This window comes from Drosophila teissieri, chromosome X (genome assembly GCF_016746235.2).
Source record: "Drosophila teissieri strain GT53w chromosome X, Prin_Dtei_1.1, whole genome shotgun sequence".
Lineage (NCBI taxonomy): Eukaryota > Metazoa > Arthropoda > Insecta > Diptera > Drosophilidae > Drosophila > Drosophila teissieri.
In genome coordinates this window covers 12,891,722-12,915,288 of record NC_053034.1, presented here as the reverse complement: position 1 = coordinate 12,915,288, position 23,567 = coordinate 12,891,722, and the positions used below count along the sequence as shown (strand labels likewise).

General features: G+C 45.8%; 1 protein-coding gene across 3 annotated transcripts; it reads left to right on the top strand.

The window, feature by feature from the left end:
• The first annotated feature begins 148 nt into the window (after positions 1–148).
• LOC122624478 (myosin-11) lies at positions 149–23,471 on the top strand. 3 transcript variants are annotated; one of them, XM_043804032.1, is made up of 7 exons: positions 149–704; positions 770–862; positions 16,286–19,143; positions 19,796–19,959; positions 20,021–20,224; positions 22,381–22,656; positions 22,722–23,471. In XM_043804032.1, the coding sequence occupies exons 1-7, from the start codon at positions 468–470 to the stop codon at positions 23,087–23,089; spliced, it is 4,200 nt and encodes a 1,399-aa protein (XP_043659967.1). In that variant the 5' UTR covers positions 149–467; the 3' UTR covers positions 23,090–23,471. The 3 variants fall into 3 exon arrangements, with proteins under 3 accessions (XP_043659967.1, XP_043659966.1, XP_043659968.1); XM_043804031.1 differs by having other exon boundaries at positions 16,283–19,143; XM_043804033.1 differs by lacking the exons at positions 149–704; positions 770–862 and adding an exon at positions 11,702–12,143 and having other exon boundaries at positions 16,283–19,143.
• The last annotated feature ends 96 nt before the right edge of the window (positions 23,472–23,567 follow it).

The window sequence follows — 23,567 nt, the reverse complement described above, 5'->3', positions numbered from 1 at the left end:
TAACGTATGGTTAAGCTTTTGAATTTTGGCACTTGGTTTCGCAGCAGTCAGCTTTTGGCCATGTATCTTGGCGGCCAGTCTGTCTATCGCTAATCGATAGCTGACCAAAAACAATAACAATAACAAAATCAGCTGACGATAGGACGTCGGATATCGATACCATATCACAAAATAATAATAAAAATAATAATAAATAAACGAAATAATACTACTAGAACACAAACAAAAGCATACAAAGCTTGCACATTCTTTATCAAAACAAACAACCAAATTGGATTTCAATTGTGGAACGAAGTATAGAAATCAGCTTGAGTTTGTGCCACTGCCACGCAAAAAAAAAGTATCGTTTCCAAAAACTAAGCAAACTTCATCCGAAGTTCGCGATTAGCTAGCCAAAAACGGAGTGATCTCGACGAGCAGAGCCACGCCCCCCATCCACCCACGCTGCCCAGTAGAGAGCAGCGAAGATGTCGTGGCTGAACAGCAGTCTCAGCCAGCTGAAGGGCCAACTAACCAATCTGGCCCAGGAAGTTCTGGCCGAAACGGCAGGACCCGGCGACCTGGAGTATGAGGGACATCGAGCAGGCGGAGGTGCTAGCGCCCAAGAGGCCGAGCAGCAGGCTAAGACAGCCTTGGAACTACTGGCGGAGACCCAGGAGCAAAAGGAGCAGCTGGATAGGCGGTGCGAGGAGAAGGATCGTGAGGTAACGCCAACTCATAGGCACTTTTGCGGCTTCTGCACTAATGGCCACCCGATTCCCTCTTTCAGATTGCCGCCCTGCGCCGGGAACTGGCTAAAAGCAAGCAGAAACAGGAATCCAAACTGGCAGCCAGCACATCAGCTACGCGGGAACCGCATTTGGTAAGTGATGTTTGATCCGAGGGACCTGCAGCTGGCCCCCACATGGCCATGCCACATCCGGTTCCCACTCCGTCTTCCAGGAAACATTGCACTGCAGCGTGGAGTGGTGTTTGCCCGGCTTTATCTTTCAAATAAGCGATAAGCCCAGCTCTCGCTCTCTCTGTTTCGCTTTTGGCCACATATCCCTGAATTAATATTTAAACTGCGATAAGCTAGGAGTCGGCACTACCCTAGTTTTATCTGCGATTCTCGATTTTACCTGATGCCACATTGTGTCGTCCACAGAGAGAGAAAAGTAGACGCAATGTCATATGGTTATTTTCCTTGGCATGATTACAAATCGCTAGAACTCAGGGATTTCTGTGTCGCCAACTAGTTTCCATCTTTAAATAGTTATGTTAAAGGTGTTCCACATAAGACAAGTTCTCGATTCAGTTTTCGCTACCTTATGCTAACACTAGGCTCAATTTATTTCTTTTCTAAATAAATATATAGTTAACCTGATTTTGCATTTGGTATCCATTTACCTTTTTCCGCGTGCAGCGCATCCATTAGAAAACGAAATTATGAAACTTCTATTTGATTTCACATTCAGCGGTGTTTGGTGCCTTCTATTTACCTGGCTGTCATAAATCCCTGGACTCCTTTTCGATTACCCCATATGCCTGTTGGCCTTATCTGGGCGTGCTGTTAACCCTATCGCTGCCCTCCATTCGTCAACTGCTTGTTCAATTTACCGAATTATTTCTGATTAGGCAAGTTGCTATACTATACCATACAGCGCAACCCCAAGTGCCTGCTATTCCCGCTGAAACTGCAGTGCTACGGGGTTGGTGCTGGAGCCATTTGGTATCACTTGTGGGTTGGAGATCCATCTGAAGCACAACTGTACCTGAGATCGAAAAAAAAAGTTCTTATCTTCCATAGTCGCTTAAATATACAAAAAGAGCGCTTTCAACCCTGTAGAACTAGTTTCAAAAGAATACATGTCCTGCATTCAGAAATACAGGAGATTGTAACAAGAGTCATGTTTATGTTTAATCCTGTTTATTAAACGTGCTCTCATGATTTGCCTGATTTTATTTGCGCTAAGTCTGCATTTTGTTTGCAGCTTAAATAGGTAAATTGATCTTTCTAGTTTGGGCCTTCATTACTCATGTTTTATATTGGTTTCCGATTAGCTAATCGAATATGTTAAAATGAGTTCCTATCAAATATACGGAACATAAATTATAAGGGAAAATTGCATCATTTAGTATTCACAGATAAACCATATATACTCTCTTCTTATCGCAACTGAACAGTAGGCGATTGGAAAATCGATATGGAAATCTGATATACTTTTCATCCTTGGATTTTGATCTGGTTTGGTGGCCTTTTGTTAATTACATTTTGATATATACATAGTTCCTCAAGTCTCCTATTTGTAATCTGCAGCTTCTTGCGTTAGCTAAGCTTTCAATGGCTTGAAAGTTCCTCTTTTTTGTTTTCTATATTTATGGGTATATGTTTTCCCAGATTTTTGCCTCTGGGTTATCTCTCATGTACTATCTTTGGCTATCTTTTGGATCGATAGTTGGGTCACCATATTGTTTTGCATAATTGCGCCAGGCGAGCGGCGATAAGTGTGCCCTCATCCCCATTCCCATTTCTCACATCCCTCATGACCCACCTCCACCTCCACTACCTCCACCACTCCTACTGCTACTCCTCTTCCTCCTCCTCCTCCTCTGTGGATATGGCAATCTGCTCCTGCCAACCATTATCATCCCCATTAGGCGGGCATTTGGGACATCTGCATGGCATGGCACCATGCTCGGGTTATCTTATCCGGGCCAAGCTGGCCAGGATCGAGGGGGTTGGTTGGCTCGATTGGCTGGATACGGGGGCCTATAAAAGCCCGGTTCACCTGCTGGCTGGCATTCATTCGGTTCCGTGTGATCGATTCACGTAGGCCCGCATAAAGTGTTAATTCCTACTCAGTTTCTTTCTTATTCGGTGTGCTCAGTTTTGGCCTGAAAAACTACAAAAAAGAAAAACGCAATTCAAACGCGATTTGCATTTGAAAATCGTGTGACATTTTTCCTCAAAAGAGGGTCAATTTTTCTTAACATTTTTTTTTTTTTTGTTTGTTCTTTGCATTCATTTTTTATTGCCGGAAGTCTCGCGACGACTGCAGTTTTTTTTTCGTGTGTGTTCTGGTGTGTACTTTTTCGCTATTTATTCTGGGTGAGTTGAAACTTCCATAGATGGATGGTGTGTAGTTTTTTGTGTGTTCATTTCCATATGCAACAGGCAAATTAGTCTAATTGTCAAATTTGAAAGCGCAATGATTTGGTGATTTTCGGTCAGGAATTAAAACCCAAAAACCCTCGACACGCACATGGCGTTGATAATGAGCTACAAAAATTGGGCTAAATGCCAAATTAGGGGAGATATTTTGACAAAAGTCCATTGTTCAAAAGACAGTTTATTTAGGCAAACAAGTTTGTCGAAATATTTGGGTTTCATTGGTTTCATTGTATAAATATATTAGTTTACTGCTGATCATGATCAATTAGCTTTTTGTTTGTGATGTAAAAGTATGAAACCTTTATCGCCATTTAAGCACAAAAAGTTGATTAACAAATAGTTTTCTAATGCATCATCAAATCTCAGCTTCAACCAAATTTCGAGCAACAGATGGCGCCACTCAATGGCAACGAGCACCGGAAACGCGCAGTGTTTTTGAAATTGAACCTATACGTTTTGTATTCTAAGCGCCCATTGCATATATATTTTCCTTACTCAGTTTTCCGTATTTATGTGTATCGAATGTTGCGCTCCATGTGCATAATAATCGTAATTATCGTACATATCATAGAACTCCTCTGCTGATGGCGTTCATCTTGCACAGATTTCATTAGAGCGGAAATGCTGATTGGCCGCTTGGTTGGCTCACCTGCCTGGGTCAGTGGGTGGTGGTGGTGGTGGGGGGTGTTCAGGTGGTCCGTTGGTCCGTTGGGCAGTTGCTCCATTTTTCTATATTACATATATTTGATTTTGGACACGTCAACCGTCAAGAGGCAGAGCGAAACCGAAACCGAATCGAGTTCCATTTGATAAACGCGGTTTGTTACGCTCGGCCAAACTGTGTCAAATGTGTCCCAGCTGCACTTGTTACTACCTCAGTTTACCTGGAAAGCCCCCTTGCCGCCATCCTCCACATTCTACCCAATAATCGGGCGACTGTGGGCGTCATTTCCCCATTGGCCACGGATCGCGAGTGCTCCGTGTCCGATATGTCATCATTCTAAACGTTTTCATTCCTAGTTCGCCAACCCCTTTCCAATCCCTTCTTCAAGCCCCCTCAAATTCGAAATGGCATGTTTTGCATTGGGGTCCAGAATCAACTAATTGGAGGAGCTGTGTTGATAGCTTCCTGATAGCTAATGAGTGGCATTCATCGCAAAAAAGGCGAATGTTTCCAAATAAAATGCATACCATTGCCTTGCAATTGATTTAAATGATTACTCTTTAGTTTATATTCATTTTTTAAAGGCATAAATGCTTTAGATTACCTCCATGTGTAGCGCAAGTGATCCACATATTATTTAGAGCCGAACGAGCCACAATTGGTGGCATATGGCATGATTCCGATTGGGGTTCGAAACAAAGATGACGCTTAAAGATCAAGTATTATGATATATGCTGGGCAACATCTCTGAACCTATTAAAATCGAATTTACCATTGCTAGGGTAACTCTTTGTCCATAGAAATCATAGTTTTTGTTGAAAAAGGTATTTAATAATCGGTAGTAACTATTGTTTGGAGCTGTGCTTGTGGTCAGCGAAATCATTCAGCTATGATGCTGATGATGATGATGATGATAATGCAATCATCCCATGTTGTTGTATTCGAGCACGAATGAGAATGACATTTTGTTTTGTTGGTTTTTCGTCTCAACAACGGAGTGCCTGGCATTTTTGTGCAGTTGCTGTCGTCGCCCAGCCACCCACCAAACCACCCACCACCCAAAACCACCCACCAACCACCAACCACCGCATCTGACTCCAGTTTCCAGCAACTGACCCACGGCCAATGGGATGTCAAACGTTGCATGTCGCTAAGTGCAGTTGCAGTTGCAGTTTAAGTTGCTGCTGCGCTGTTGTTGCTGTCAGTGGAGACCTGCAATTATTTAATAACATTTGTTGTTGCTGATGACTGACATTGTTCGGCTGCCCGTGGGTTCCTATAAACAATCAACGAAGCGAGCGGCCAATTTTCACTAACTGCCGCCAACAACTTCAAAAACTCCAACGGCAACGGCCAAACGTGGAAAATGGAAAATGAGCTAGAAAATGAGGTGGTCTTTTTTAAGCACCGCAGCTGCAAATGCTCTCTCCGCAACTTGGCTATCAATTGAAAAGTAATTTCGAGTTTCCAGAAACAACGATTTCTTTCAAGAAGAAACCAGCCTGAATCAAAAGCAGTCTGTTCCCACTATCAAATCACACGTTATCTTGTAGAGGGAATACCTTCTGAAAGAGTATAGTAATACGAACAATGCGGGGGCCTGGTACGCAGCAAAAGTCTTGGTCCAAATCAATTTGCTGCCTGTGAATGGGGACTTTGGTTTCAGCTTCCAACTCATTCTCGTTCTCAGTCACTTCCACTTCCACATCGAAATCCACATCCACATCCACACATCCACAAATCCACATATCCACAAACCACGTCCATTTCCGTTTCCATTTAGCTTCGCGTGCTTCTAACGAGCCGAGTCAGCTTTTGAGGCCTAAACGCTGTCGCTGTCGAGGGGGGTTGCTGCTGCTACAGCTGCTATTCATTTGCCAGAGTTGCCATGGCCACTAGTGAGTTGCTCAATTGGCGTGGCGTTTAACCTTCGCCTGTAATTGCATGTGTTTGGAACCACCTCCTGAGATCTCAGTCATCAGATGCACATGCAGAACTGTGGCGCTGGGCGCAGGGGTGCTCCTTCAGGGGGATAATGTATAATGGGGACAGGATTGATTGATGGAATAAAACCCCCTGCCAGGGTTGCCATCACCATGTAGCAAGCTGTTTCCAAGGCATATGCTTATTTAACCATTTCAACTGTGATATTCGTCATAAGGAACACACTTTAAATGAAACTTGCGGATACATATGGAATGCAGATAGATCTCGTATAGATCTCCATACTGAGACAACCCCATCCCCTTATTTCCTGCCAACGCCTCTGCCCTGAAGCTCAGTTATCGAAATTGGCCAAAATGCATTTGTCACGCAAGCTGCTCGCTCGCAAATCGCCATGTTCTGGCAGATTTGTGGCATTCTTTTGGCTGATTTATATCGAGGATTGACGGATTGCCCGATTGACGGATTGCCGGATTGGCGGTGGCCTTCAATTGGAGCCCCGTACTCGCATTGTCTGAGGCTCAAGAAATACTTTAGCTCTATTCACATAACCTTCCTCTGGGCCACGTTGACAAAACGCTGCTGGCTGCTGGCTGGTGGCTCTAGGTCAGGTGTATATGGCTCCGTTTCCCCCTCTTTAGCAATTACACAGCATACCACCCACACCCCCGTGCCCTGCGAAACAGTGCCCATTTGAATCCGCAGTGAAAAATCTGGCTGAGTGGCGAACAAATGCTAATAAGCATTAAATTATGAAAAGATTTTTCGTTTGCAGGCCAGTCGGGCCGTAAATGACGAAATTTAAGCATCCATATATTTATGGCCCAGAGTTTTTGCACTGGAAAACTACTGTGGCAATCGAAAGGGGGTCGCGGAAATGTGGAAAAGTGGCAAAAATGGAAGGGGGCTGCGCTGCGTTTCGGCGTTCCGATTTTTATTGGCAAGTCGCGCTGTTGCATAAACACCGGTGACCGGCGACTGGCGACCGGCGACGACGCCAAAATGGAAATATGTTCACCTGTACGCCAAGGCAGAAGCCACAAAATGCAGCAACAACAAAGTGTATAAATTTCAAACCACGAAACTAAAAACTGCTAACTAAAAAACGACAGCCCGACGGTGTGCAGGTGAGCACACAAAAAAAAAAAAAAAAAACAGAAAGAAAATTAAAATAACTAACAAAAAACCAAAAACAAGAAGAAAAAAGAAACTAAAAACTAGAACGCCCAAATGGCCCATAGTCCATAAAATAGTCGAACAAATTGAGCGAACGAACGCAGCGATTTCCCCGCCACTCTTGGCATTTTCCAATTAGCCATTTTCCATTTCCACAGCCGCCTTTTCCAACAGGCCCCAAAAATGTTAAAGAAACCAAACTCCATTTAAAAGGCGTTCGTTTATTTGAAGGTTGCAGAAGGCTGAGGAAGTCTGTAGTTTCTCTCGTACAATTTACAATTGTCTTTCAAATCCCAAAAAAACTGTATTAAAATGTATTTTAATATTACCTTACTATTTATCTTAGTTCTTACAAATAAGTTTGTTTGTTTCTCTACTTTTAACGTAGTTTATAGATTTAAACTAAGCTTCTATTCCACTTCAAAATTGCGTTCCAAATTATTTATTCAAACACATTTCGGGTAATTTTCCAACTACGATAAGCATTGATTTCCCTAAAAAACCCACTGTGTTTGCTCTAGCTTAAATGGAAATGGGATTTGTTTGCGCACAAGAAAAGTAGTTTTCCTATTTGCATTTTCACTTAGTTATCGTTAAAGCGATCTTGGTTGGCTCAAAACGAGAACAATTGCAGCGTGGAAACAAAAAATTAGATGCTCGAATATATTTATGATCTATAAAATCTAAAATTTAAAAAGGAATGAGTGAAGCCCGTGAATAATTTGGAAATATCTATACAATATCTTGTGGAGAAGTGATCGAAAGTTTGTTATAACGCGGACAAAATATGTAGAAAGATTTATCTGGCGATGGTTGTATCTGTTCGTTAGCTTCCAAGTATCCGAGCTCCTAATCGGAACTACGATCTTTTCCTGAACTCCAGTTGCTCGCAACTGTATCTGTATCTTCAGCCTCAACTCCATCTCTAAGTACACGGGTTGACTTGTATGTATATGTACCAATATATATATACCATATATTCGCGTCTATGGGCGAGGTGTGCTGTGCATCTTTGCATCTTAAATGGAACGGTAACGAACTGAACCGCCTGTGCGACCGAATTGAAGCGCGTTATTTGAATTTGATTTCTTGTTTTGTCTGAATTTTAACAGCAACGTGTTAAATGAATGCCAACACAAGAAACAGCCGGCGGTTCGGTCTTCATCTTCATCGCCATCGCCATCTCCATCTCTATCTATCTATCTCTATGTCCATTTCCATTTCGAACGTATCCGTTGCCGTTGTCGCTGCCGTTGCCAGGTAACTAGTATCTACCCATCCGGAGATACTCGCACCTAGCCGACCGTCGATTGCCGATCTCCAAGTGCTATGTATGTGGCCTGCTCTGCCCATTTACCTCGTTCTTCAGCGACTTCTTTGCCGATTCCGATCCCGATCTCGATCCCGATCTCGATACGTTCCGATCCGACTCGATCCGATCCGAGCTGCTCCAGATCGAGCTGGATGGGCGACGTCAGAGCTTCGTGCTGTCGTCATCGATCCGATCCGTCGTCTATGAATCGCATCCGTATCCGCCATCCACATCTGGGTCTCCAGCCGCATCTCTCTCTATTCCTCCTTCGGTGACCGCTTTCTTAAACTTATGCACGTACCGCCTTTGTGTTGTGCTGGTACCGTGTTTTCCACATATTGATCGAACGTGTGCAAATAAAATACAATTTAAATATTTATTATCTTTGCAGTTCGTTAGCATCTTGTATCTGCTTGAGGCAGCGGTGTAGTTGGACCCACTCTTGGTGGGGTATTTAACCTAGTTTATTTGACCGGTTTTCAGTTCAGAATCGTCGATATGCTTGTGAAAATATTCACTATGTTTCTATGTGCACAGATCATTTTGAATGGTGTGTAAATGTAGCAGAGAGGTCGTGTAAATGTAGCTTACCAATGTATCTTTACATGTTATATCCTTACAGTAGTTAGCATTTTATTATTTAAAACTGAAGTTCCCTTGTTATAAGGACATTCCCACCCCCCTTTAGTTGCGCCCCTGTTCTGGCTGCGTTTGTGTGGCCTCAATACGGAGTGCTCTCTATTATTGCCGCCCTATAAATGGACATACTGCCCCGCTGAGGAAGGCACAAGATCCGAAGATGCAACCGAATTCGATGCGAGGAAGCATTTATTATACAATCGATCACAACAATTGGCGCCACAAAGACGCTGACTTTTGAGAGGTGTGAAGAGGGGGTGGGTACAGAGGGGTCACTGTAAAGGGGAGGGGGGGTACTGGTACTGTACTTAACGCATGTTAACGCCACTGTTAACTTGCACGCCCGATTGATATGGACGTGGAACAAGGAAGCTAAGTACAAGGGTCCCCCCTTCGAACGATTCGCTTTGCACTCGCAACCGAACGAAATGCATTTGAAAAGCGTACACCAATGTGTGTGTAGCTGTGTGTTCGAGTGTGTGCTGGTGTGTGTTGGTGTTGCGCATTGTTGTGCTGTTGTTACAGTTGCTTTTTTTCCCTCCCATTGCTGATAAAAGAAAAGCCCCCAAAACTAATTAACGCCTGCAACGTGTTTGCTGCCAGTATATAATGGCATATATCTACATTTGGTACATATACATACATATGTACATATATCACCGAGCATTGATAGTGTGCCACCCCGCGTCCCCTTCCCCTTCCCCCCTAACCCCTTTCCTGGCCGAACCAAAAAGGTGCGAAAGAGACGGCCTCTATGGGGCTCGGGGTCTAGACGGCTGTGTGTGCTGTGTGTATTTCTACCTTCATGGGTTGACTGTATTTTTATCTGCTAATTAAACACAGACGCTCGATTGCGCCAGTAACAAATACTGAAACAGAAACACTGAAAACAGCAACTGAAACTGAAACAGAAACTGAAACAGAACAGAAACAGTAACAACAGCCCGCTTAAAGTCAGCGACGTGGCCATATGGAACCACTAGAACCCCCCATACACCATATACAACATAATATCATATTATATCATATATCTTATACCATATGCCATATAGCATATACCAAACGATATAGCCGAAAAAAACTTGGAATTGTGCTTGCACAGCCAAAAGATGAAACTACATGCGTCGGGTGTCGTTTTCCTTCATCACTTGGGAAAGCGAGGGAAAACTCTGCTGGTTATCTGGATGGCACGTAATGTTAATGTCTATGTAGCCAGCTTTTTGTCGCATCCTGCCATCCCTTTCTAAGCCAAACCTTTTTCCCCCGGCGATATCGGGCTTATTTGTTTTCTTTTAACAACTTGCTATCTCCGCGCTCTCCCAAAAGGAACAAAAATGGGGGGCAACTTGGGAGACCCCATCAAATACAGTGGAGTGTCTTGAGCTGGGAAATATTTTCAACTGCAGTACGCTACTTTACTTATTAAATGGGGAATACTCTACCGATGCAAATACTCCTCTATTATGAAATTTAGATCCGAGTTCGAAATAACGTTTTCCTTACTTAGAGTAAGAATAGAGAGAGTTTCGAAAGTGCAGAGTTAAAAGGTCGTGTTAGGGTTGTCGGACTGTAGGTGTATAGGGCGGTAGGACGGTGGGGGGCGGGGCGGCAGAGGCGGTACAGACGACTGAGGCGACCGGAGAGCGGCCAGCAGAGAGCATACAACACTGAGCGCTGAGAACAAACAAAATGAGCAAAATAAGCAAATAAAGCCGTCTCCAGCGGTACAACAACAATAGCGACAACTACACCATCGCACACACACACACACACACACATTAACAATTCTTTAAACAACAAAAAAAGAAAGAAAAAAAACGAAAGAAAATAAATAAAAACAACAACAAACGTCGCTTAATTTCAAGTTAAATAGCCGACGCGCATTATTTGAGTTTTGAAATGGAGAGCAAGTCGAAGTTGCTGGCTACGTGTGCATATCGCTATACACACACACACACATATACATACATATGTACATACGGGTATATCCAAATCCATGTACCCACCATCCATCCCGCCGAGTGAGGTTATGTACGGCTGCCATGATAAATGTCTTTCCATTTTATCCATTAACCCCGTCGGTGCTATCTCCCCACCCAGATCGGTCTTTATCTCTGTTTTTATACCTTTCACATGAATCAGAGTTATGAATCACAGTGGGGCTTATGGGTGGGGCTTATCAACTGCGGGGTCATGTCCTTTGAACTTTATCCTATTTTGAAAATGGGCTCCCAGCTTACCAAACTCATCAACGTGTTTTAAATTATATGAAGTGGTATCCGTAATGTCATGGTTACCAAGCCATAAATGTATAATTCAAACGCGAAAACGCCTATCATATAATGATGTGAAACTCTAACATGACGTGCTGTAATTTGATATGCTGGCAATATGTTTCTGATGGGTCTCAGATAATAAAATTGATATTAAAGCTGGTTTGGTTTATCGCCACGAGTGTAGTTCTATATAATGTTGTATATGAACATAGAGTATCCTTTATATCATGTATCAGTATCTTCATCATCATATGTACCTATTCTTCGTTAAGAACTAGAACTTCAAACTGTTTCAATAGTTCCCACTTCACTTGAGTTCGTTGCGAAGTTATGATGATCCTTGTTCGCGCCATGTGGCCTCTCTTTCGCTCGCTCCCTCGTCGTTTGCCGCCTGCCGTCTCGCTCCCCCGCCGATGGCGCTTCGTGCCGGGCTTCGGCTGACTTCGGCTCTGGCTTCGTGTGCGGCTTCGGCTGCAGTTCCGTCGCATGCGATCGCCAATCGCTATTTCCCGCGGCGCACTGCACGCAGCGATCACTCGTCGATCGTTCGCTCAGCGGATCGGACGTACCGGTATTATCGCTCCTCCGCCGCCGCCTCGGTCGCAGTCGCTGCTCGCGTCGGTGTGGCGTTGCCACCCCCTCGAAACCGAAAGCCCATTATAAAGTTTGAAGTAAACATACATATCCTAAAAACAGAACTAATTTGTTTCCTCTCGTTGCCTTAAAATTGCATCGCGTATTGAAGTGAAAAGTTGATTTACATTTGACTCCTGTTTTTTCTTTTTTTTTTTTGCGAACAAAACCGTTTATTATTTTTTTGATTTGTTTTTTTACTTGTGAAGTACGGAACGGAATAGCTGAATGAACAAATAAAACTGAAAATATTGAGGAAAGCGGAAAATAATTCCAAAGCAGAATTTACTGCCCAGCTGCCAAATCGAAATTGAAAACCGCCGCTCAGCTGACGAGTAAAAAACTGTAAGTTGTTGCTAAATGTAATTGTTGCCGTCAGTTAATAATGCCCATTAACTTGGGGGGCCAGCCGCGTGGTTCAGGGGGTCAGGGTGGGGGGCCAGCGAGATAGAGAAAGAGAGAGAGAGATAGAGAGAGAGGGAGGGAGACGGGGCTAGTCGCAGAGTGACTTGGCTTAAACTTGAGCTAACTTGAGTTATTCCTCGCTTTTTTAGCCCCATCTCGCGCTTTTTTGTTCGTTTAAGCCCGCCTTGACTTTCGACTTTTGTCGCATCTTGACATCTCCTCTTATTAACTATGTAATTTCCTCTTGGTTTTTATTGCACTGCATACACTAAATTATTGTGTTTATTATTGCTCATTTGCCCGAACTCAAATTGCGAAAACATGGCGAAAAATAAAGTGCTCCAAAGTGTGAAATGTAGAGTGGCATTTAAATACAGAATTATTTTGTACAAGTCTATTCTTCCACTACGAAAACGTTTAAACTCCCATTTGAATAGCTCTGCTTAGATCGATTTTTTTCTTCAGTGGAGGATTAGTAAATCTCTCAAACAATTTGCTCCAATTCCCCACGATTGTTAAGTCTGTATTTCGAACTTAGTTATAAATCTTCTTGGCTAAAACACCATAAATTGTGCAGCACTTGAGATTGTGTCATCACGAGAAGAGCACGTTTTCGTAGAGTCATCAATGCAGAATGATATACACTACAGTCTGGCCAAAATGCCGCCAGACAACCGAATTCGAATTGGAGCGGAATGGGGATTGGAATTCCGCAGATAAGCATTTGAAACTTTCCATGGGTTTCCGTATCAAGGTGGAGCACGGGGCACGGAGAACCAACCTAATTGAGTTAGTTCTTATCGTCATTGTTTCGGCCATCTAATAATTTGTCACTTTCGATTATGTTGCTATCAGGCAGTCGCAGGAGATTTCACTTCTATATCTATATGGCAGTTATTATATGTAATATTAATTTAATTTACTTATTTATGTAATCTAATAGTCCATTGTGCAGTGACTCTTAGAGTTTTAAAGTCGCTTGTATGGGCACACAGCGAAGAACTTAGCTCAGCATTGTTCCCAGTGATTTGAGTGATTTGTGGGACCCTCGGAAATCTGGGATTTGCTGACACAGAATTCCCGGTATCGCCAATGTTTGAATTTCGCTGCAAACTGACGAGAGCACAGAAATGAACACCACAAACCGAAGTGCACATATCCACCAATCCAGAAATCCAGACATCCACAAATGGCCCAAAACTGGAGCACATTCTGATAAGCTCCGTTTTGAATCCAAATGCCGAACTCCAAATTCCAAATTCCGAATTCCGAATCCCCCGGCTCGGATTGCGGGATCCTAGACGAAATCAGGAGTGGCATTAACATACTGCTGCAATCGGATCGTATGGTATAATCGCATATAGTTGAGTCGGAGGGCCGTTCCCTCGGGGGAAAATAAAGCACGCCACCCTTTCGCGGCAATCGGTTAATGTTTATTTATAAACAAAGTACGAAATCCCACTGTCAGGAGAATGGGGAGAACTGCGGATATCTTGCTGGCATGGCCCCGATAAGATAAGGAGTCGCCGGGCTCTGGGAAGCAGACGTCAGTGGGGTGGCATGACTAAAGCGAAAGCGATTCAAATTAATATTGATCGAGCAATACTCCGCACACATTTGTTTATACTTCCCGGTAATTGCACACTTTTCGCCTTTGCCATGCACACATGTACACAAATACTCTTTCTTCGGCAAACCTGACTCGCCTACTAGAAAGTCATCAAGTACTGTACAGTGTTATCAAGTTCAAATTCAAGGGGAATCGAGTTCTTTGGAGGCCTATATTCACATGTTTATCAGGAGAAATGTCACCGTAAATATTACAAGGTTGAAATATTCAACGATATTCACTTAGCTTTAAATAGGACTTTGCTGTACACTAAAGCTTAGATTGGCGCTATCAAATTTCAGCTGTAATTTCATTTTCATGGCCGGCGTGACACATATGTGTGCTATTTTATTTGGGAAATATGAATGGCGAAACTATTTCTGGCGAACTTCCGGTTGCTATGCGCACCATACCATACCGCTCCCTTCGAGAAACCCCGAGAAAAGCAGCGAAACCCCAAGAAACCCCGAAAAGCGTCGACAACCTGTTGCTTAACCCCTGTGAAAACACCACCATTTTATCTTATCGCGTCGGGAATTTTCGGTGGGTTTGCTCTCGTTCTTTATGGCTACAGTGCTCAGTGCTCAGTGCGTTTGTCTCTGCCCGACCATATATCTTTCTATACGACCTGCCCATATAGGCGTCCAGATTGTATATGATATCATATCGTATCATACATACATATGTGGCACGACTCGAATCGATGATCGATTGCATTGTGGATCGTCGAGATCGGTGGCACAAATGCTGCCTTCCAGATCGCGGTTGTGACGAGCGTGAATAATATTTCCAATATTTGTTAACAAAACACAAGTGTTATTTCACACCCAAACTACATGGCAGCCATGTTCTCCGTTCCACGTTCCACGTTCTCAATTCTCCACTCTCCATTCTCGGTTCTTGGTTCTTGGTTCTTGGTTCTCGATTCTCAATTCTCCGCAGGCTGTTCGTGTTGATAACCCAGTTTGCACAAGTGTCTTTTCGGCGTTTTCGATACCCTAACCGGGCCGAGAGGGTATAGTTACACACCCATGAGGTGGAAGTGGAAGCGGGAAAGCGGAATGCCGGCCGAGCAAACAAACGCAACGCGGACCGACTTCGGATCGGCGGCTATATAAGTGGATATATACACAGATGCACAGGCATATGTATATTACGAGTCCGAGTTTCGAGTCGAGTTCCGAGTGTGGGAATGGTATTTCTGGTGGTTTCCTCTCAGGAGGACTGCTTGGGTTTGTTTACTCGCCCATGTTATTCGAAGGAATATATGTATATTCGCTCTGGGATCAAACAGTTTAATCAGCACCTTAAACTTCATATTAAGATAAAGCGAAGCGAGTTACTAAAACATTCATTTCCCAAGGATGGTTATCAGCTAAATTCAGAGAGGAGTATAAGCGGTACTACAGTATATGGTAATACCAAGTTAGTTTATACAATACCTGTTGCTTTCTTTTTTGTTTTTAGTAATTTGTTCGTATCTCTTATCTCAGCGCTCATTAGTAGCAGTTATATTGGTTATCATTAGCGAAACTGTATGCCAAATCACTAAGCCTATTCAAATGCCCGGCAATAGCGAACCTTTGTGATTCATCGCCGTAAAAGCGGAGATGTGTGCATAGACACATGCATGCCGTTTGAGGTAATTTTAATTAGCTTGCCATATTTTTTTTATTTTCAAATATTTATTTCGTGGCCCGTTTCCCGTTGCTCGTCGTCCGTCGTCCGTCGTCCGTCGTTGTTAATTTTATTTAACCCATTTTTTTTTTTACGACCGCTGCCATTTTGTTGGCGCCCGCTAAGCGTTCTCGTCATGGGTTTTATGGGGATTTCGTTGCTGGGACCTTATCGCTAGGGTCGCCAGCGTCGCAGTCGCCAGCGGCAGAGGCAGCGGCAGAGGCAGCGGCAGAGGGCAGCCATCTTTGCTCAACTCATCCATAAACTCATTAACGCGCGCATGTCTCACGCGCTGCCTTCTCTGCCTGCCTTTTTTGCCGCCGGTACTTGCACCTGTCGTCCCGCCTGAACCCACCACCCCCTGCCCCCTTCTCCGCCTGCCATTAGCGTCTGCCAATTGACCTGGTTCGCTAATGAGCCAACAGGGGGAGTGGAGGTGGGTGACCAAGTCGGCGACGCATGCGCAACAGGTGCCAGCAGATTGCCATTGGCGGCTAGGATATAACGAGCTCTGTGCTGTGCAAATCAGCCACATCAGCCAGCCAATCGAAAATCAGCTATTCTAGTAGATATTTAATAAGATATGCTGTCTTACAAATGTAGTAACTTACATAACCATCACTTGAGCAGAAAACATTGCAACTTGCAAGCATTTCAGAAAGATTTATGAATCCCCTTTCTCGTAACTAGTTAACTATCTGTGAATAAACATACAACAAAATGACCTTAATTTAGTTGCGACTCTAGTTAATATTTGTGTTTTCCCCACTTCCATCTTTTTCTCTCACCACAGCAGAATGAGGAGCCCAATGTGGAGGACAGCTGGTGCTGGGAGCCCGACGGAGGCGACGAGAAGGGTGCCACAGGCGCAGGATCGGGATCGGGCGATGCGGCGAGGAGCGACAAGGAGTCCGGCCTCGTGGACATCGCACTGGGAAACAACGATGTGGTGCGGCTGAACGAACGCATTGCGGAGCTGGAGCAGCTCAACGCACAGCTGAATGCCTCGCTGGAGGAGCTGGACTCGCAGCATGAGCTGGCCATGCAGGATGTGCTGGAGCACAAGACGCAGCTGGCGGGTCAGGTGGCGAATCTCAAGCAAGTGCAGGCGGATCGCCTGGTGGAGCACGAGTTGGCCAATGCCAGGCAGCAAAAGCAGTTGGACGAACTGCGGCAGACGTCCTCAGTCGCCAAGGAGCAGCAGGAGGAGCTGCAGCGGAGGGTGGAGCAGCAGGAGGCTGAGCTGGTCGAGATGCGAGAGCTGCTGGACAAACGTCGCCAAGACACCGCCGAGCTTATCGAACGCGTACGCCTGGCGGAAACGGAGCGCGAACGGCTGCTCAAGGATCTGGAGGAATCTCGGCAGGCCAAGGAGAAGAAGACCTCGGAGTCGTCATCGAACAGCTCCTCCACGGGCAAGCACAGCGAGGATGAGTTCATTGTGGTGCGCCAGGCGGATGCCACGGGCTCTGGCTCCGCCTCCGGCTCAGATCGCGATCCAGATGCCGACGTCACGTCGCCGCCCTCCAAGGAGAAGCTGCGCGATCGCCTCGTCTCCCTAGAAGCACAAATCTCGGAGCTGACCCTCACCAATACCCAACTGCAGGATGCCCAGCTGGAGAAGCAGCTGAGCATCAACTTGCTGGGCGAACAGCTCGTCGAATTGGAGAAGCGCTTGCGCCTCAGCGAGGCGGAGAAGGAGCAGCTTCAGCTGGACTTGCAGCTGCGCCTGCAGCAACTGACCGTACAGAACCAGGAGCTGAAGCTCCACGCCGAGGCGGAGCAGGAGGGTCACGCCCAGGATCTGGAGGAGCAACTGGGCGCTCTGCGCGAGGATAACCAACGTCTGCGCCAGGAACTGAGTACCAGCATAGCACAGGCCAAGTTCCGACAGGCCATTGCCGAGGAGAAGCAGGAGATTACGGATCTGGACGACGCGGACACGGAGTACGGCCCCTTCGAGCTGGACAAGCTGCGTGAGCTGCTCCAGGCCGAGATGGAGGATCGTCTGGCCAGCTCGTTTCCGCAGCAGAAGCTGGAGCGCGCCTGGAACTCGCTAAAGGATCGCTGGCACCGACTGGAGCTGCTGGAGCAGCGACTGGAGGATGTGCAGAACCAACAGCTGGTCAGCGAGCACGAGAAGAAGACCCTCGAGGCGGACATCTCGCAGTATATCCTCCAGTGCGATGAGCTGATGAAGAACAACGAGCTGCTGCTCAACGAACTGGACAAATACAAGCGCAACAAGCTGGAAACCATTGAGGAGCATCACGAGGAGACGATTGTGCAGCTGGAGGCCCAGTTGGAGGACGCCAGACAGAAATTGGACGCCTCTCTGTCTAGCCAACAGCAGATGGAAACCAAACTGAAATCTAGTCCACAACAATCTCCTTTGGATAGCGAGTTGCTGGCCAAACTAGAGCAGAAGGAGCAGGAATACTTGCTGTTGCAGGAGCAGTTGGCCTCCGCCAACGCGGAACTGGGCAATAGAGCCAAACTGCTGGAGAAGAATGCAGAACAGCTGACCAAACAGCAGCAGCAAAACGTGGCAGATCAAAAGAAATTGGAAGAACTTTCACACACATTGCAACGCAAGGAAGAGGATCTAAAGAAGCTGGAGGAGCAATTAACTGCGGTTAGGCAGGATCTCGATGAGAAATCCGTTCAGATGAAGATCAGTCAGGATCAGCACAAACTCCAGGTAGCCAATCTCCAAAGTCAGCTGCAAGCCGATCAGGAGAAGCAAAGAGAACTGCTCCAGCTGCAGGACAAACTGGAGCAGCAAAAGGAGCTCATGGAAGTCGACCAGAATCAACAGATCACCATGATCAAGAAGGAGCTGGCCGAGACGACCAATCAATTGGGTGAGTGCCAGGAGAGGCTAACAGTCAAGGAAGCTCAGCTGGCGGAGATCCAACAGCAGTTGCAGGAAGTTAACGAGGAAAGGACAACGTTGCAGGAGCAACTCACTAACAAGGAGCAGGAATCCGATCAGGCAAGCCGACTTCACGAGCTTGAGGCTCAGCTGCTGGCCAAGGAGCAGCAGATGCAGCTAGACCAAGCTGAGCTGGAAAAACTACAAGAGACACTTCGAGCAAATGAAGAGCAACTCCTGGCCAAGGAGGAGCAGCTGCAGGCCAAGGAATCCCAAATCCAGGCCCTGGAATCACAACTGCAGGGCCAGCAAGCTGCCGATGAGAGCCAGCAACTCCAGCAGACCATCGATGGCTTGGCGCAGGAGAAGAACGAGCTGATCAAGGTACTGCAGCAAAAGCACCAGGAGAACACGCAGTACTATGCGGAAATCCAGCGACTGCAGCCCTTCGAGCAGCAGGTGAAGGAGCTGGTCAAGGAGCGCGAGAAGCTGCAGGATCAGGTCGGCTTCCTCAAGGAGAAGTCCGACATACTCACCACGAATCTGCTGACGGAACAGACCAACCAGCGACTCCTGCAGCAACAGCAGGCGGAATCCCAGGAGCAGCAGGCCAGCGCGTTGCGGGATCTGGAGCGCCTGCGTGCCCATCTCCTGGAGATCGAGGATTTGCACACGCAGGAAACCGTGGAGCTGCAGCGCGATCTGGACGAGTCGCGCTCCCGTCAAGCGATCCTCGAGCAGCAGGTGTCCAAGTCCAGTACGGCCTACACGTCAGCCAGGTAGGAAAACAGCACGAGTTACAGCTGGGGGTCACCTTGGTTGCCTTGGTGATTGGCTGATATATTCGTCACAACGGCGATAAGCGATCGAAGCTGGCTAATTGCATTCGCCACATGTTCCCACACGATTCCAATTCCAATTGCCATTTCACCCACTGCATCCCGCCGCCGCCGGCGGAATCGGACCATGCAAATTGCCATCCATATTTCCGCATGCCTGGCAGCTCGTCTTATCGCCAGCTGGCAAATCAATTTCGAGCTGGTCGGATATCGTCACTGGGAGCTCTTGCATAAGAGTCCTTTTCTGGTCTGCGGGCACCGCGATGGGGTTCACTCCAGTTGCTAATTTAGAAGGGAGAAGGGCGAAGTCTTCCCAACAACTTGTGGAGTTTCGATTTTGAAAACTCGATTACTTTATTGAGAACTGGCTGTGTGTTATTAAACTAATTAGATGAATGCATTCAAAATGTAATGGAACTGGGCTTGGGAAAAGTGTAGATTGCAATTTTGATGTGAAAGTAAGGCATTCTTAAAATGATTAAGTTACTTGAAAAAATGCAAAAACCCAGAGCAGCAACTTATCTGAAATTCCAATGAGCACTTCTTCGAATTTCCATCGCCACTTATCTTCTTTTCTAATTATCCCCCCCAGCATCCGTGCGAATCAGCAGGCGGAGACGCTCCAGGCGCAGCACGCCCTGCTCCAGCAGCAGCGTGATGAGCTGCTGGCCAAACTGGGCCAGCACGAGGATCGGGAGCTGAAGCAGCAGGCGGCGCTGACCAATCTGCAGTGCGCCCTGGAGCAGTTCCAAAACGGTAAGAGCACACACACTTAGAGCACATCCTCGATGAGTACTAATCCGGGCTGCCATTGCAGACAAGGACCACGACATCGAAATGGCCACGCAGAGGATTCGCCGCGAGATGCAGACCCAGTTGGACCGGCAGGGTCAGCTGCAGCTGGAGATGAGCGGCCTGCAACAGCAGCTGGCGGAGGCCAATCAGGGATTGCGAGCTGCCGCCCGGCTCTCGGATCAACTGGAGGCTGGGCAGCAGACGATCGCCGTGCTGCGGGATGAAGGTGAGTGCCAGCGGAGCAGCTGGTGGTTGTGGCGATATGGGGAGCCAACAACGGGGGGCTCCCCACAGTGTGCTTACGCATCCCCGATCGATTTGACTAACCCAAACAACAAAAACCTGTTGAAGCACCTCCGGGATTCCCGGCATGTTCTTAACCCACGGTGTTGCACCCTTATCAAAATTACATACACGTACCCATTCCCACTAAGTCACGCATTAAACTGGGAAAGCGTTTAGAAAATACTGCAATTTATTTACGTTTGGAATGGGAGAGAAAGTATGCCAGTGTGTGTTTGCTAAAGGAAAGTAATAGTAATTAATGTTAAGATTGAAATTGAAATTGAAGAAAAAAAAGAAAAACAGAGAAAAGTGTCACCTCACACGATTCTCAAAGGTAAATATCAGCTGGTAATTCTGGGAGCTAAGCCTAAATATGAAACACTCGGAATTTCAGTTGGTATCGACTTTTTTGAATTGCATTTGATCACCATAAGCGCAACCAACCGAAACCAAACACCACAAAAAACAATCAACATCAATTTGAAAATAAATAACCACACAGAAAAGTACCACAAAAATCCAAAAAAAAGAATACAAAAAGAAGGGAACTCAATAAAAATTACTCGTTAGATCGCACCTACGGCACGTGGCAAACGAAAATCTGTATTGGCTGTTAACTGCTCACCTCACCACAGGTAAACCAAACTAATTTGTCCGCTTTTGCGTCCGTCACAGACTGCTGAACTAAACCAAACCAAACCAAAGCTCCAAAAAAGTATTACTCCCCAAAAGTAGTCATTTTTAATAACCCATTAATGTTGCACCACCAAAAGCACACGCAAGAACCGGGGAGTTCAACCAAAAGTACACTGAAAACAATCCCAACTAGGCGCCTTTGATGTTGTGAACTAATTAGAACATATTTTGTGTATCCTTAAGTTCGAGTATCTGTGACTTGTATCCTTAGATCTTCATGTTGTTTTAATGTTGTGCAAAACACGCTTGAAAATGTGTCAGAAAAATACAAAATAACTTAAGTGTATACGTATTCTATGCAGTTTGAATAGCTATTTAGTAATTTGTATTTATCTGAACACGTGCACTTTAAAGTAGAGTATTTGAAGCTTTAACCCCTTGTTGCCCTACACTTAGTTACTGAAACCCGTATTTGTTGTTGACCGCTGCTTACTTTTAATGTATCTTTGGCACTTATTATTTTACTTACTTTGATTATAATTTAATTATGATTGTGTACAAGCAACACAATACACATCCAGGGACAAGAAACTCTGTACTCTATAAATCGTATAAACCGTAAACCGTACCATCCGTTATCCGTAATTCGTAACCCGTAATCCGTACCAAAAAGAAATACAAAAAAATATACAAAAACCTGTACCAATTGTATCTGCAGCATTGAATAATCTCAATTTGTAAATGTGAGCGGTTTGAGCCATTTGACGCACTCACTTTGCAATTGGAGATTGCTCGAGACTGCGGCATATGCCACATTATTATGTACACACCTTATGTATAGCCTATATATCTACCGCCTTTACCTAATCTGCATGTCTGCATTTTGCATATATATAAATATATATATATATATCTCTGTACGTATCTATCCCTATGCCTCTAAATATCGTTTGGATATGCTGTCTGATCTGTTTCCGTTGTCGTATCCCCTTGTTCTCTCTCCCTTTTTTAGTTTGTTATTTTGATTTTTTTTTGTTGTGTATCTTTAAATTTGCATTTGAGCGTCCCAAAAGTCGACCAATCCCAGCCAGCTGAGAGCAGAATCAATCACCACTGACCAGTAGACTCTAGGCGAGCCATCGGAGCAGAGCAATCCAACGAGTAGGGAACCATGGCCGCGACGCAGTGAAGGATCGCCTGTACGAAGGAGCAGCGTCTGTACGGTTGAGTATTACATCAGGTACTGGTGTGCCTTAAATCCAACAACCAGTACTTATGTCATACTACGCCGTGCACGGATCGCACAAACCGCATGACCAAACCAACCACGCGCGCGCTTCTCCCACACGGATGTGCCTCCCTCCGAGCTTCACTCACATGTCCATGCCTCTAATTCAACATCCTTTAGCCCAATTCCGGTTACTAATCCTGCAACATATTCTCTCCTTTTCTCTCGCCCAGTGGAGAGCCTGAAGGAGGCGAATGGCCAGCTGGAGCAGCGGCTCAGCAGCAGCGAGAGCAGCCAGACGGACAAGATTGACAAGAGCCTGATCAAGAGCCTGCTCATCGGCTATGTGGTCAGTGGACATGCGGGGGATAAGCAGCAGGTGCTGCGCATGATCTCCTCCGTGCTGGACTTCAATGCCCAGGAGGCGGACAAGGTGGGACTCAATAAGCAGCAAAGCAGCTGGCTGGGCGCCATTCTCGGTGGCGGTCCCGCCCCAGCTGCGGGAGCAGGTAAGCCACCATTTCGAGTTAAGCGCCAAGTCCCCGTATCTGAAATCCGTATTTCCATCCATCAGGATCTTCGCGTGGCAATGAGAACCTGGTGCAGGCCTTTGTTCAATTCCTGGAGCAGGAGTCACAGCCGCAGGCGCAATCGCGACCCACGCTCCTGAGCATGACGGGTCAGATGGATGGCACGGCCACGTCCCCCGGTGCCACCGCCACCGCCACCGCCACCGCCACCTCCACGTCTGCCACCTCAGCCCATCTGCCGCCGGCAGCAGCATTTGCACCGGCGACACCAGCAGCCAGTCAGCAGGATCCTGCGGCTCCAGGCACACCGCCAGTGGGTGGCTCACCACAGTCGCTGGCCATGGGCTCCAACGAATTTGCGCCCACGCGCAACTCCAGCTCGATATTGAAAGACATCCTCAGCGACTCCTGATTGTTGTAGAATAGTCACCTCTTTATGTTGTCGCGTGTTTTTTTATTGAATAATTTTAGCATATTTTAATCCAACTTGTAAACGTGCAATCGTCGCCCGTATTCGCAAACGTATGTCCCGCATATATCTGGCTCCATATATATATATATATATATATATATATATTTAATTATATATATACCCCAAACTGTACAATGTCTGTGTGTGTATATGTGCAACGCTAGCAACTTGTAAATATGTAATATGCAACTTGAACATGTCGAGAGCAGCAGCCAAAGTAAAACCCCATGGTTTTGGCCCGTTTTGCTTGCCTGTGACACGCCTTCACAGCGGCCTTGCTAATGAGTAGCCGCCAAATAATAAAAAGAATTAACTAATTGAACTATACAATGGTATTTGAATTTGAGTTTTCACTTGGATTGTAAGCACTTGGATTCCCAGCCAAAGAGTGAAATGCAACACCATAGTTTTAAGTACA

Excerpts from the sequence above, each read along its gene's own strand:
- LOC122624478 (XM_043804031.1), top strand. The coding sequence starts at position 468 with ATGTCGTGGCTGAACAGCAGTCTCAGCCAGCTGAAGGGCCAACTAACC. Across the intron at positions 863-16,282 it reads CTACGCGGGAACCGCATTTG|CAGAATGAGGAGCCCAATGT; the intron begins GTAAGTGATGTT and ends CTCTCACCACAG. Across the intron at positions 19,144-19,795 it reads ACGGCCTACACGTCAGCCAG|CATCCGTGCGAATCAGCAGG; the intron begins GTAGGAAAACAG and ends TATCCCCCCCAG.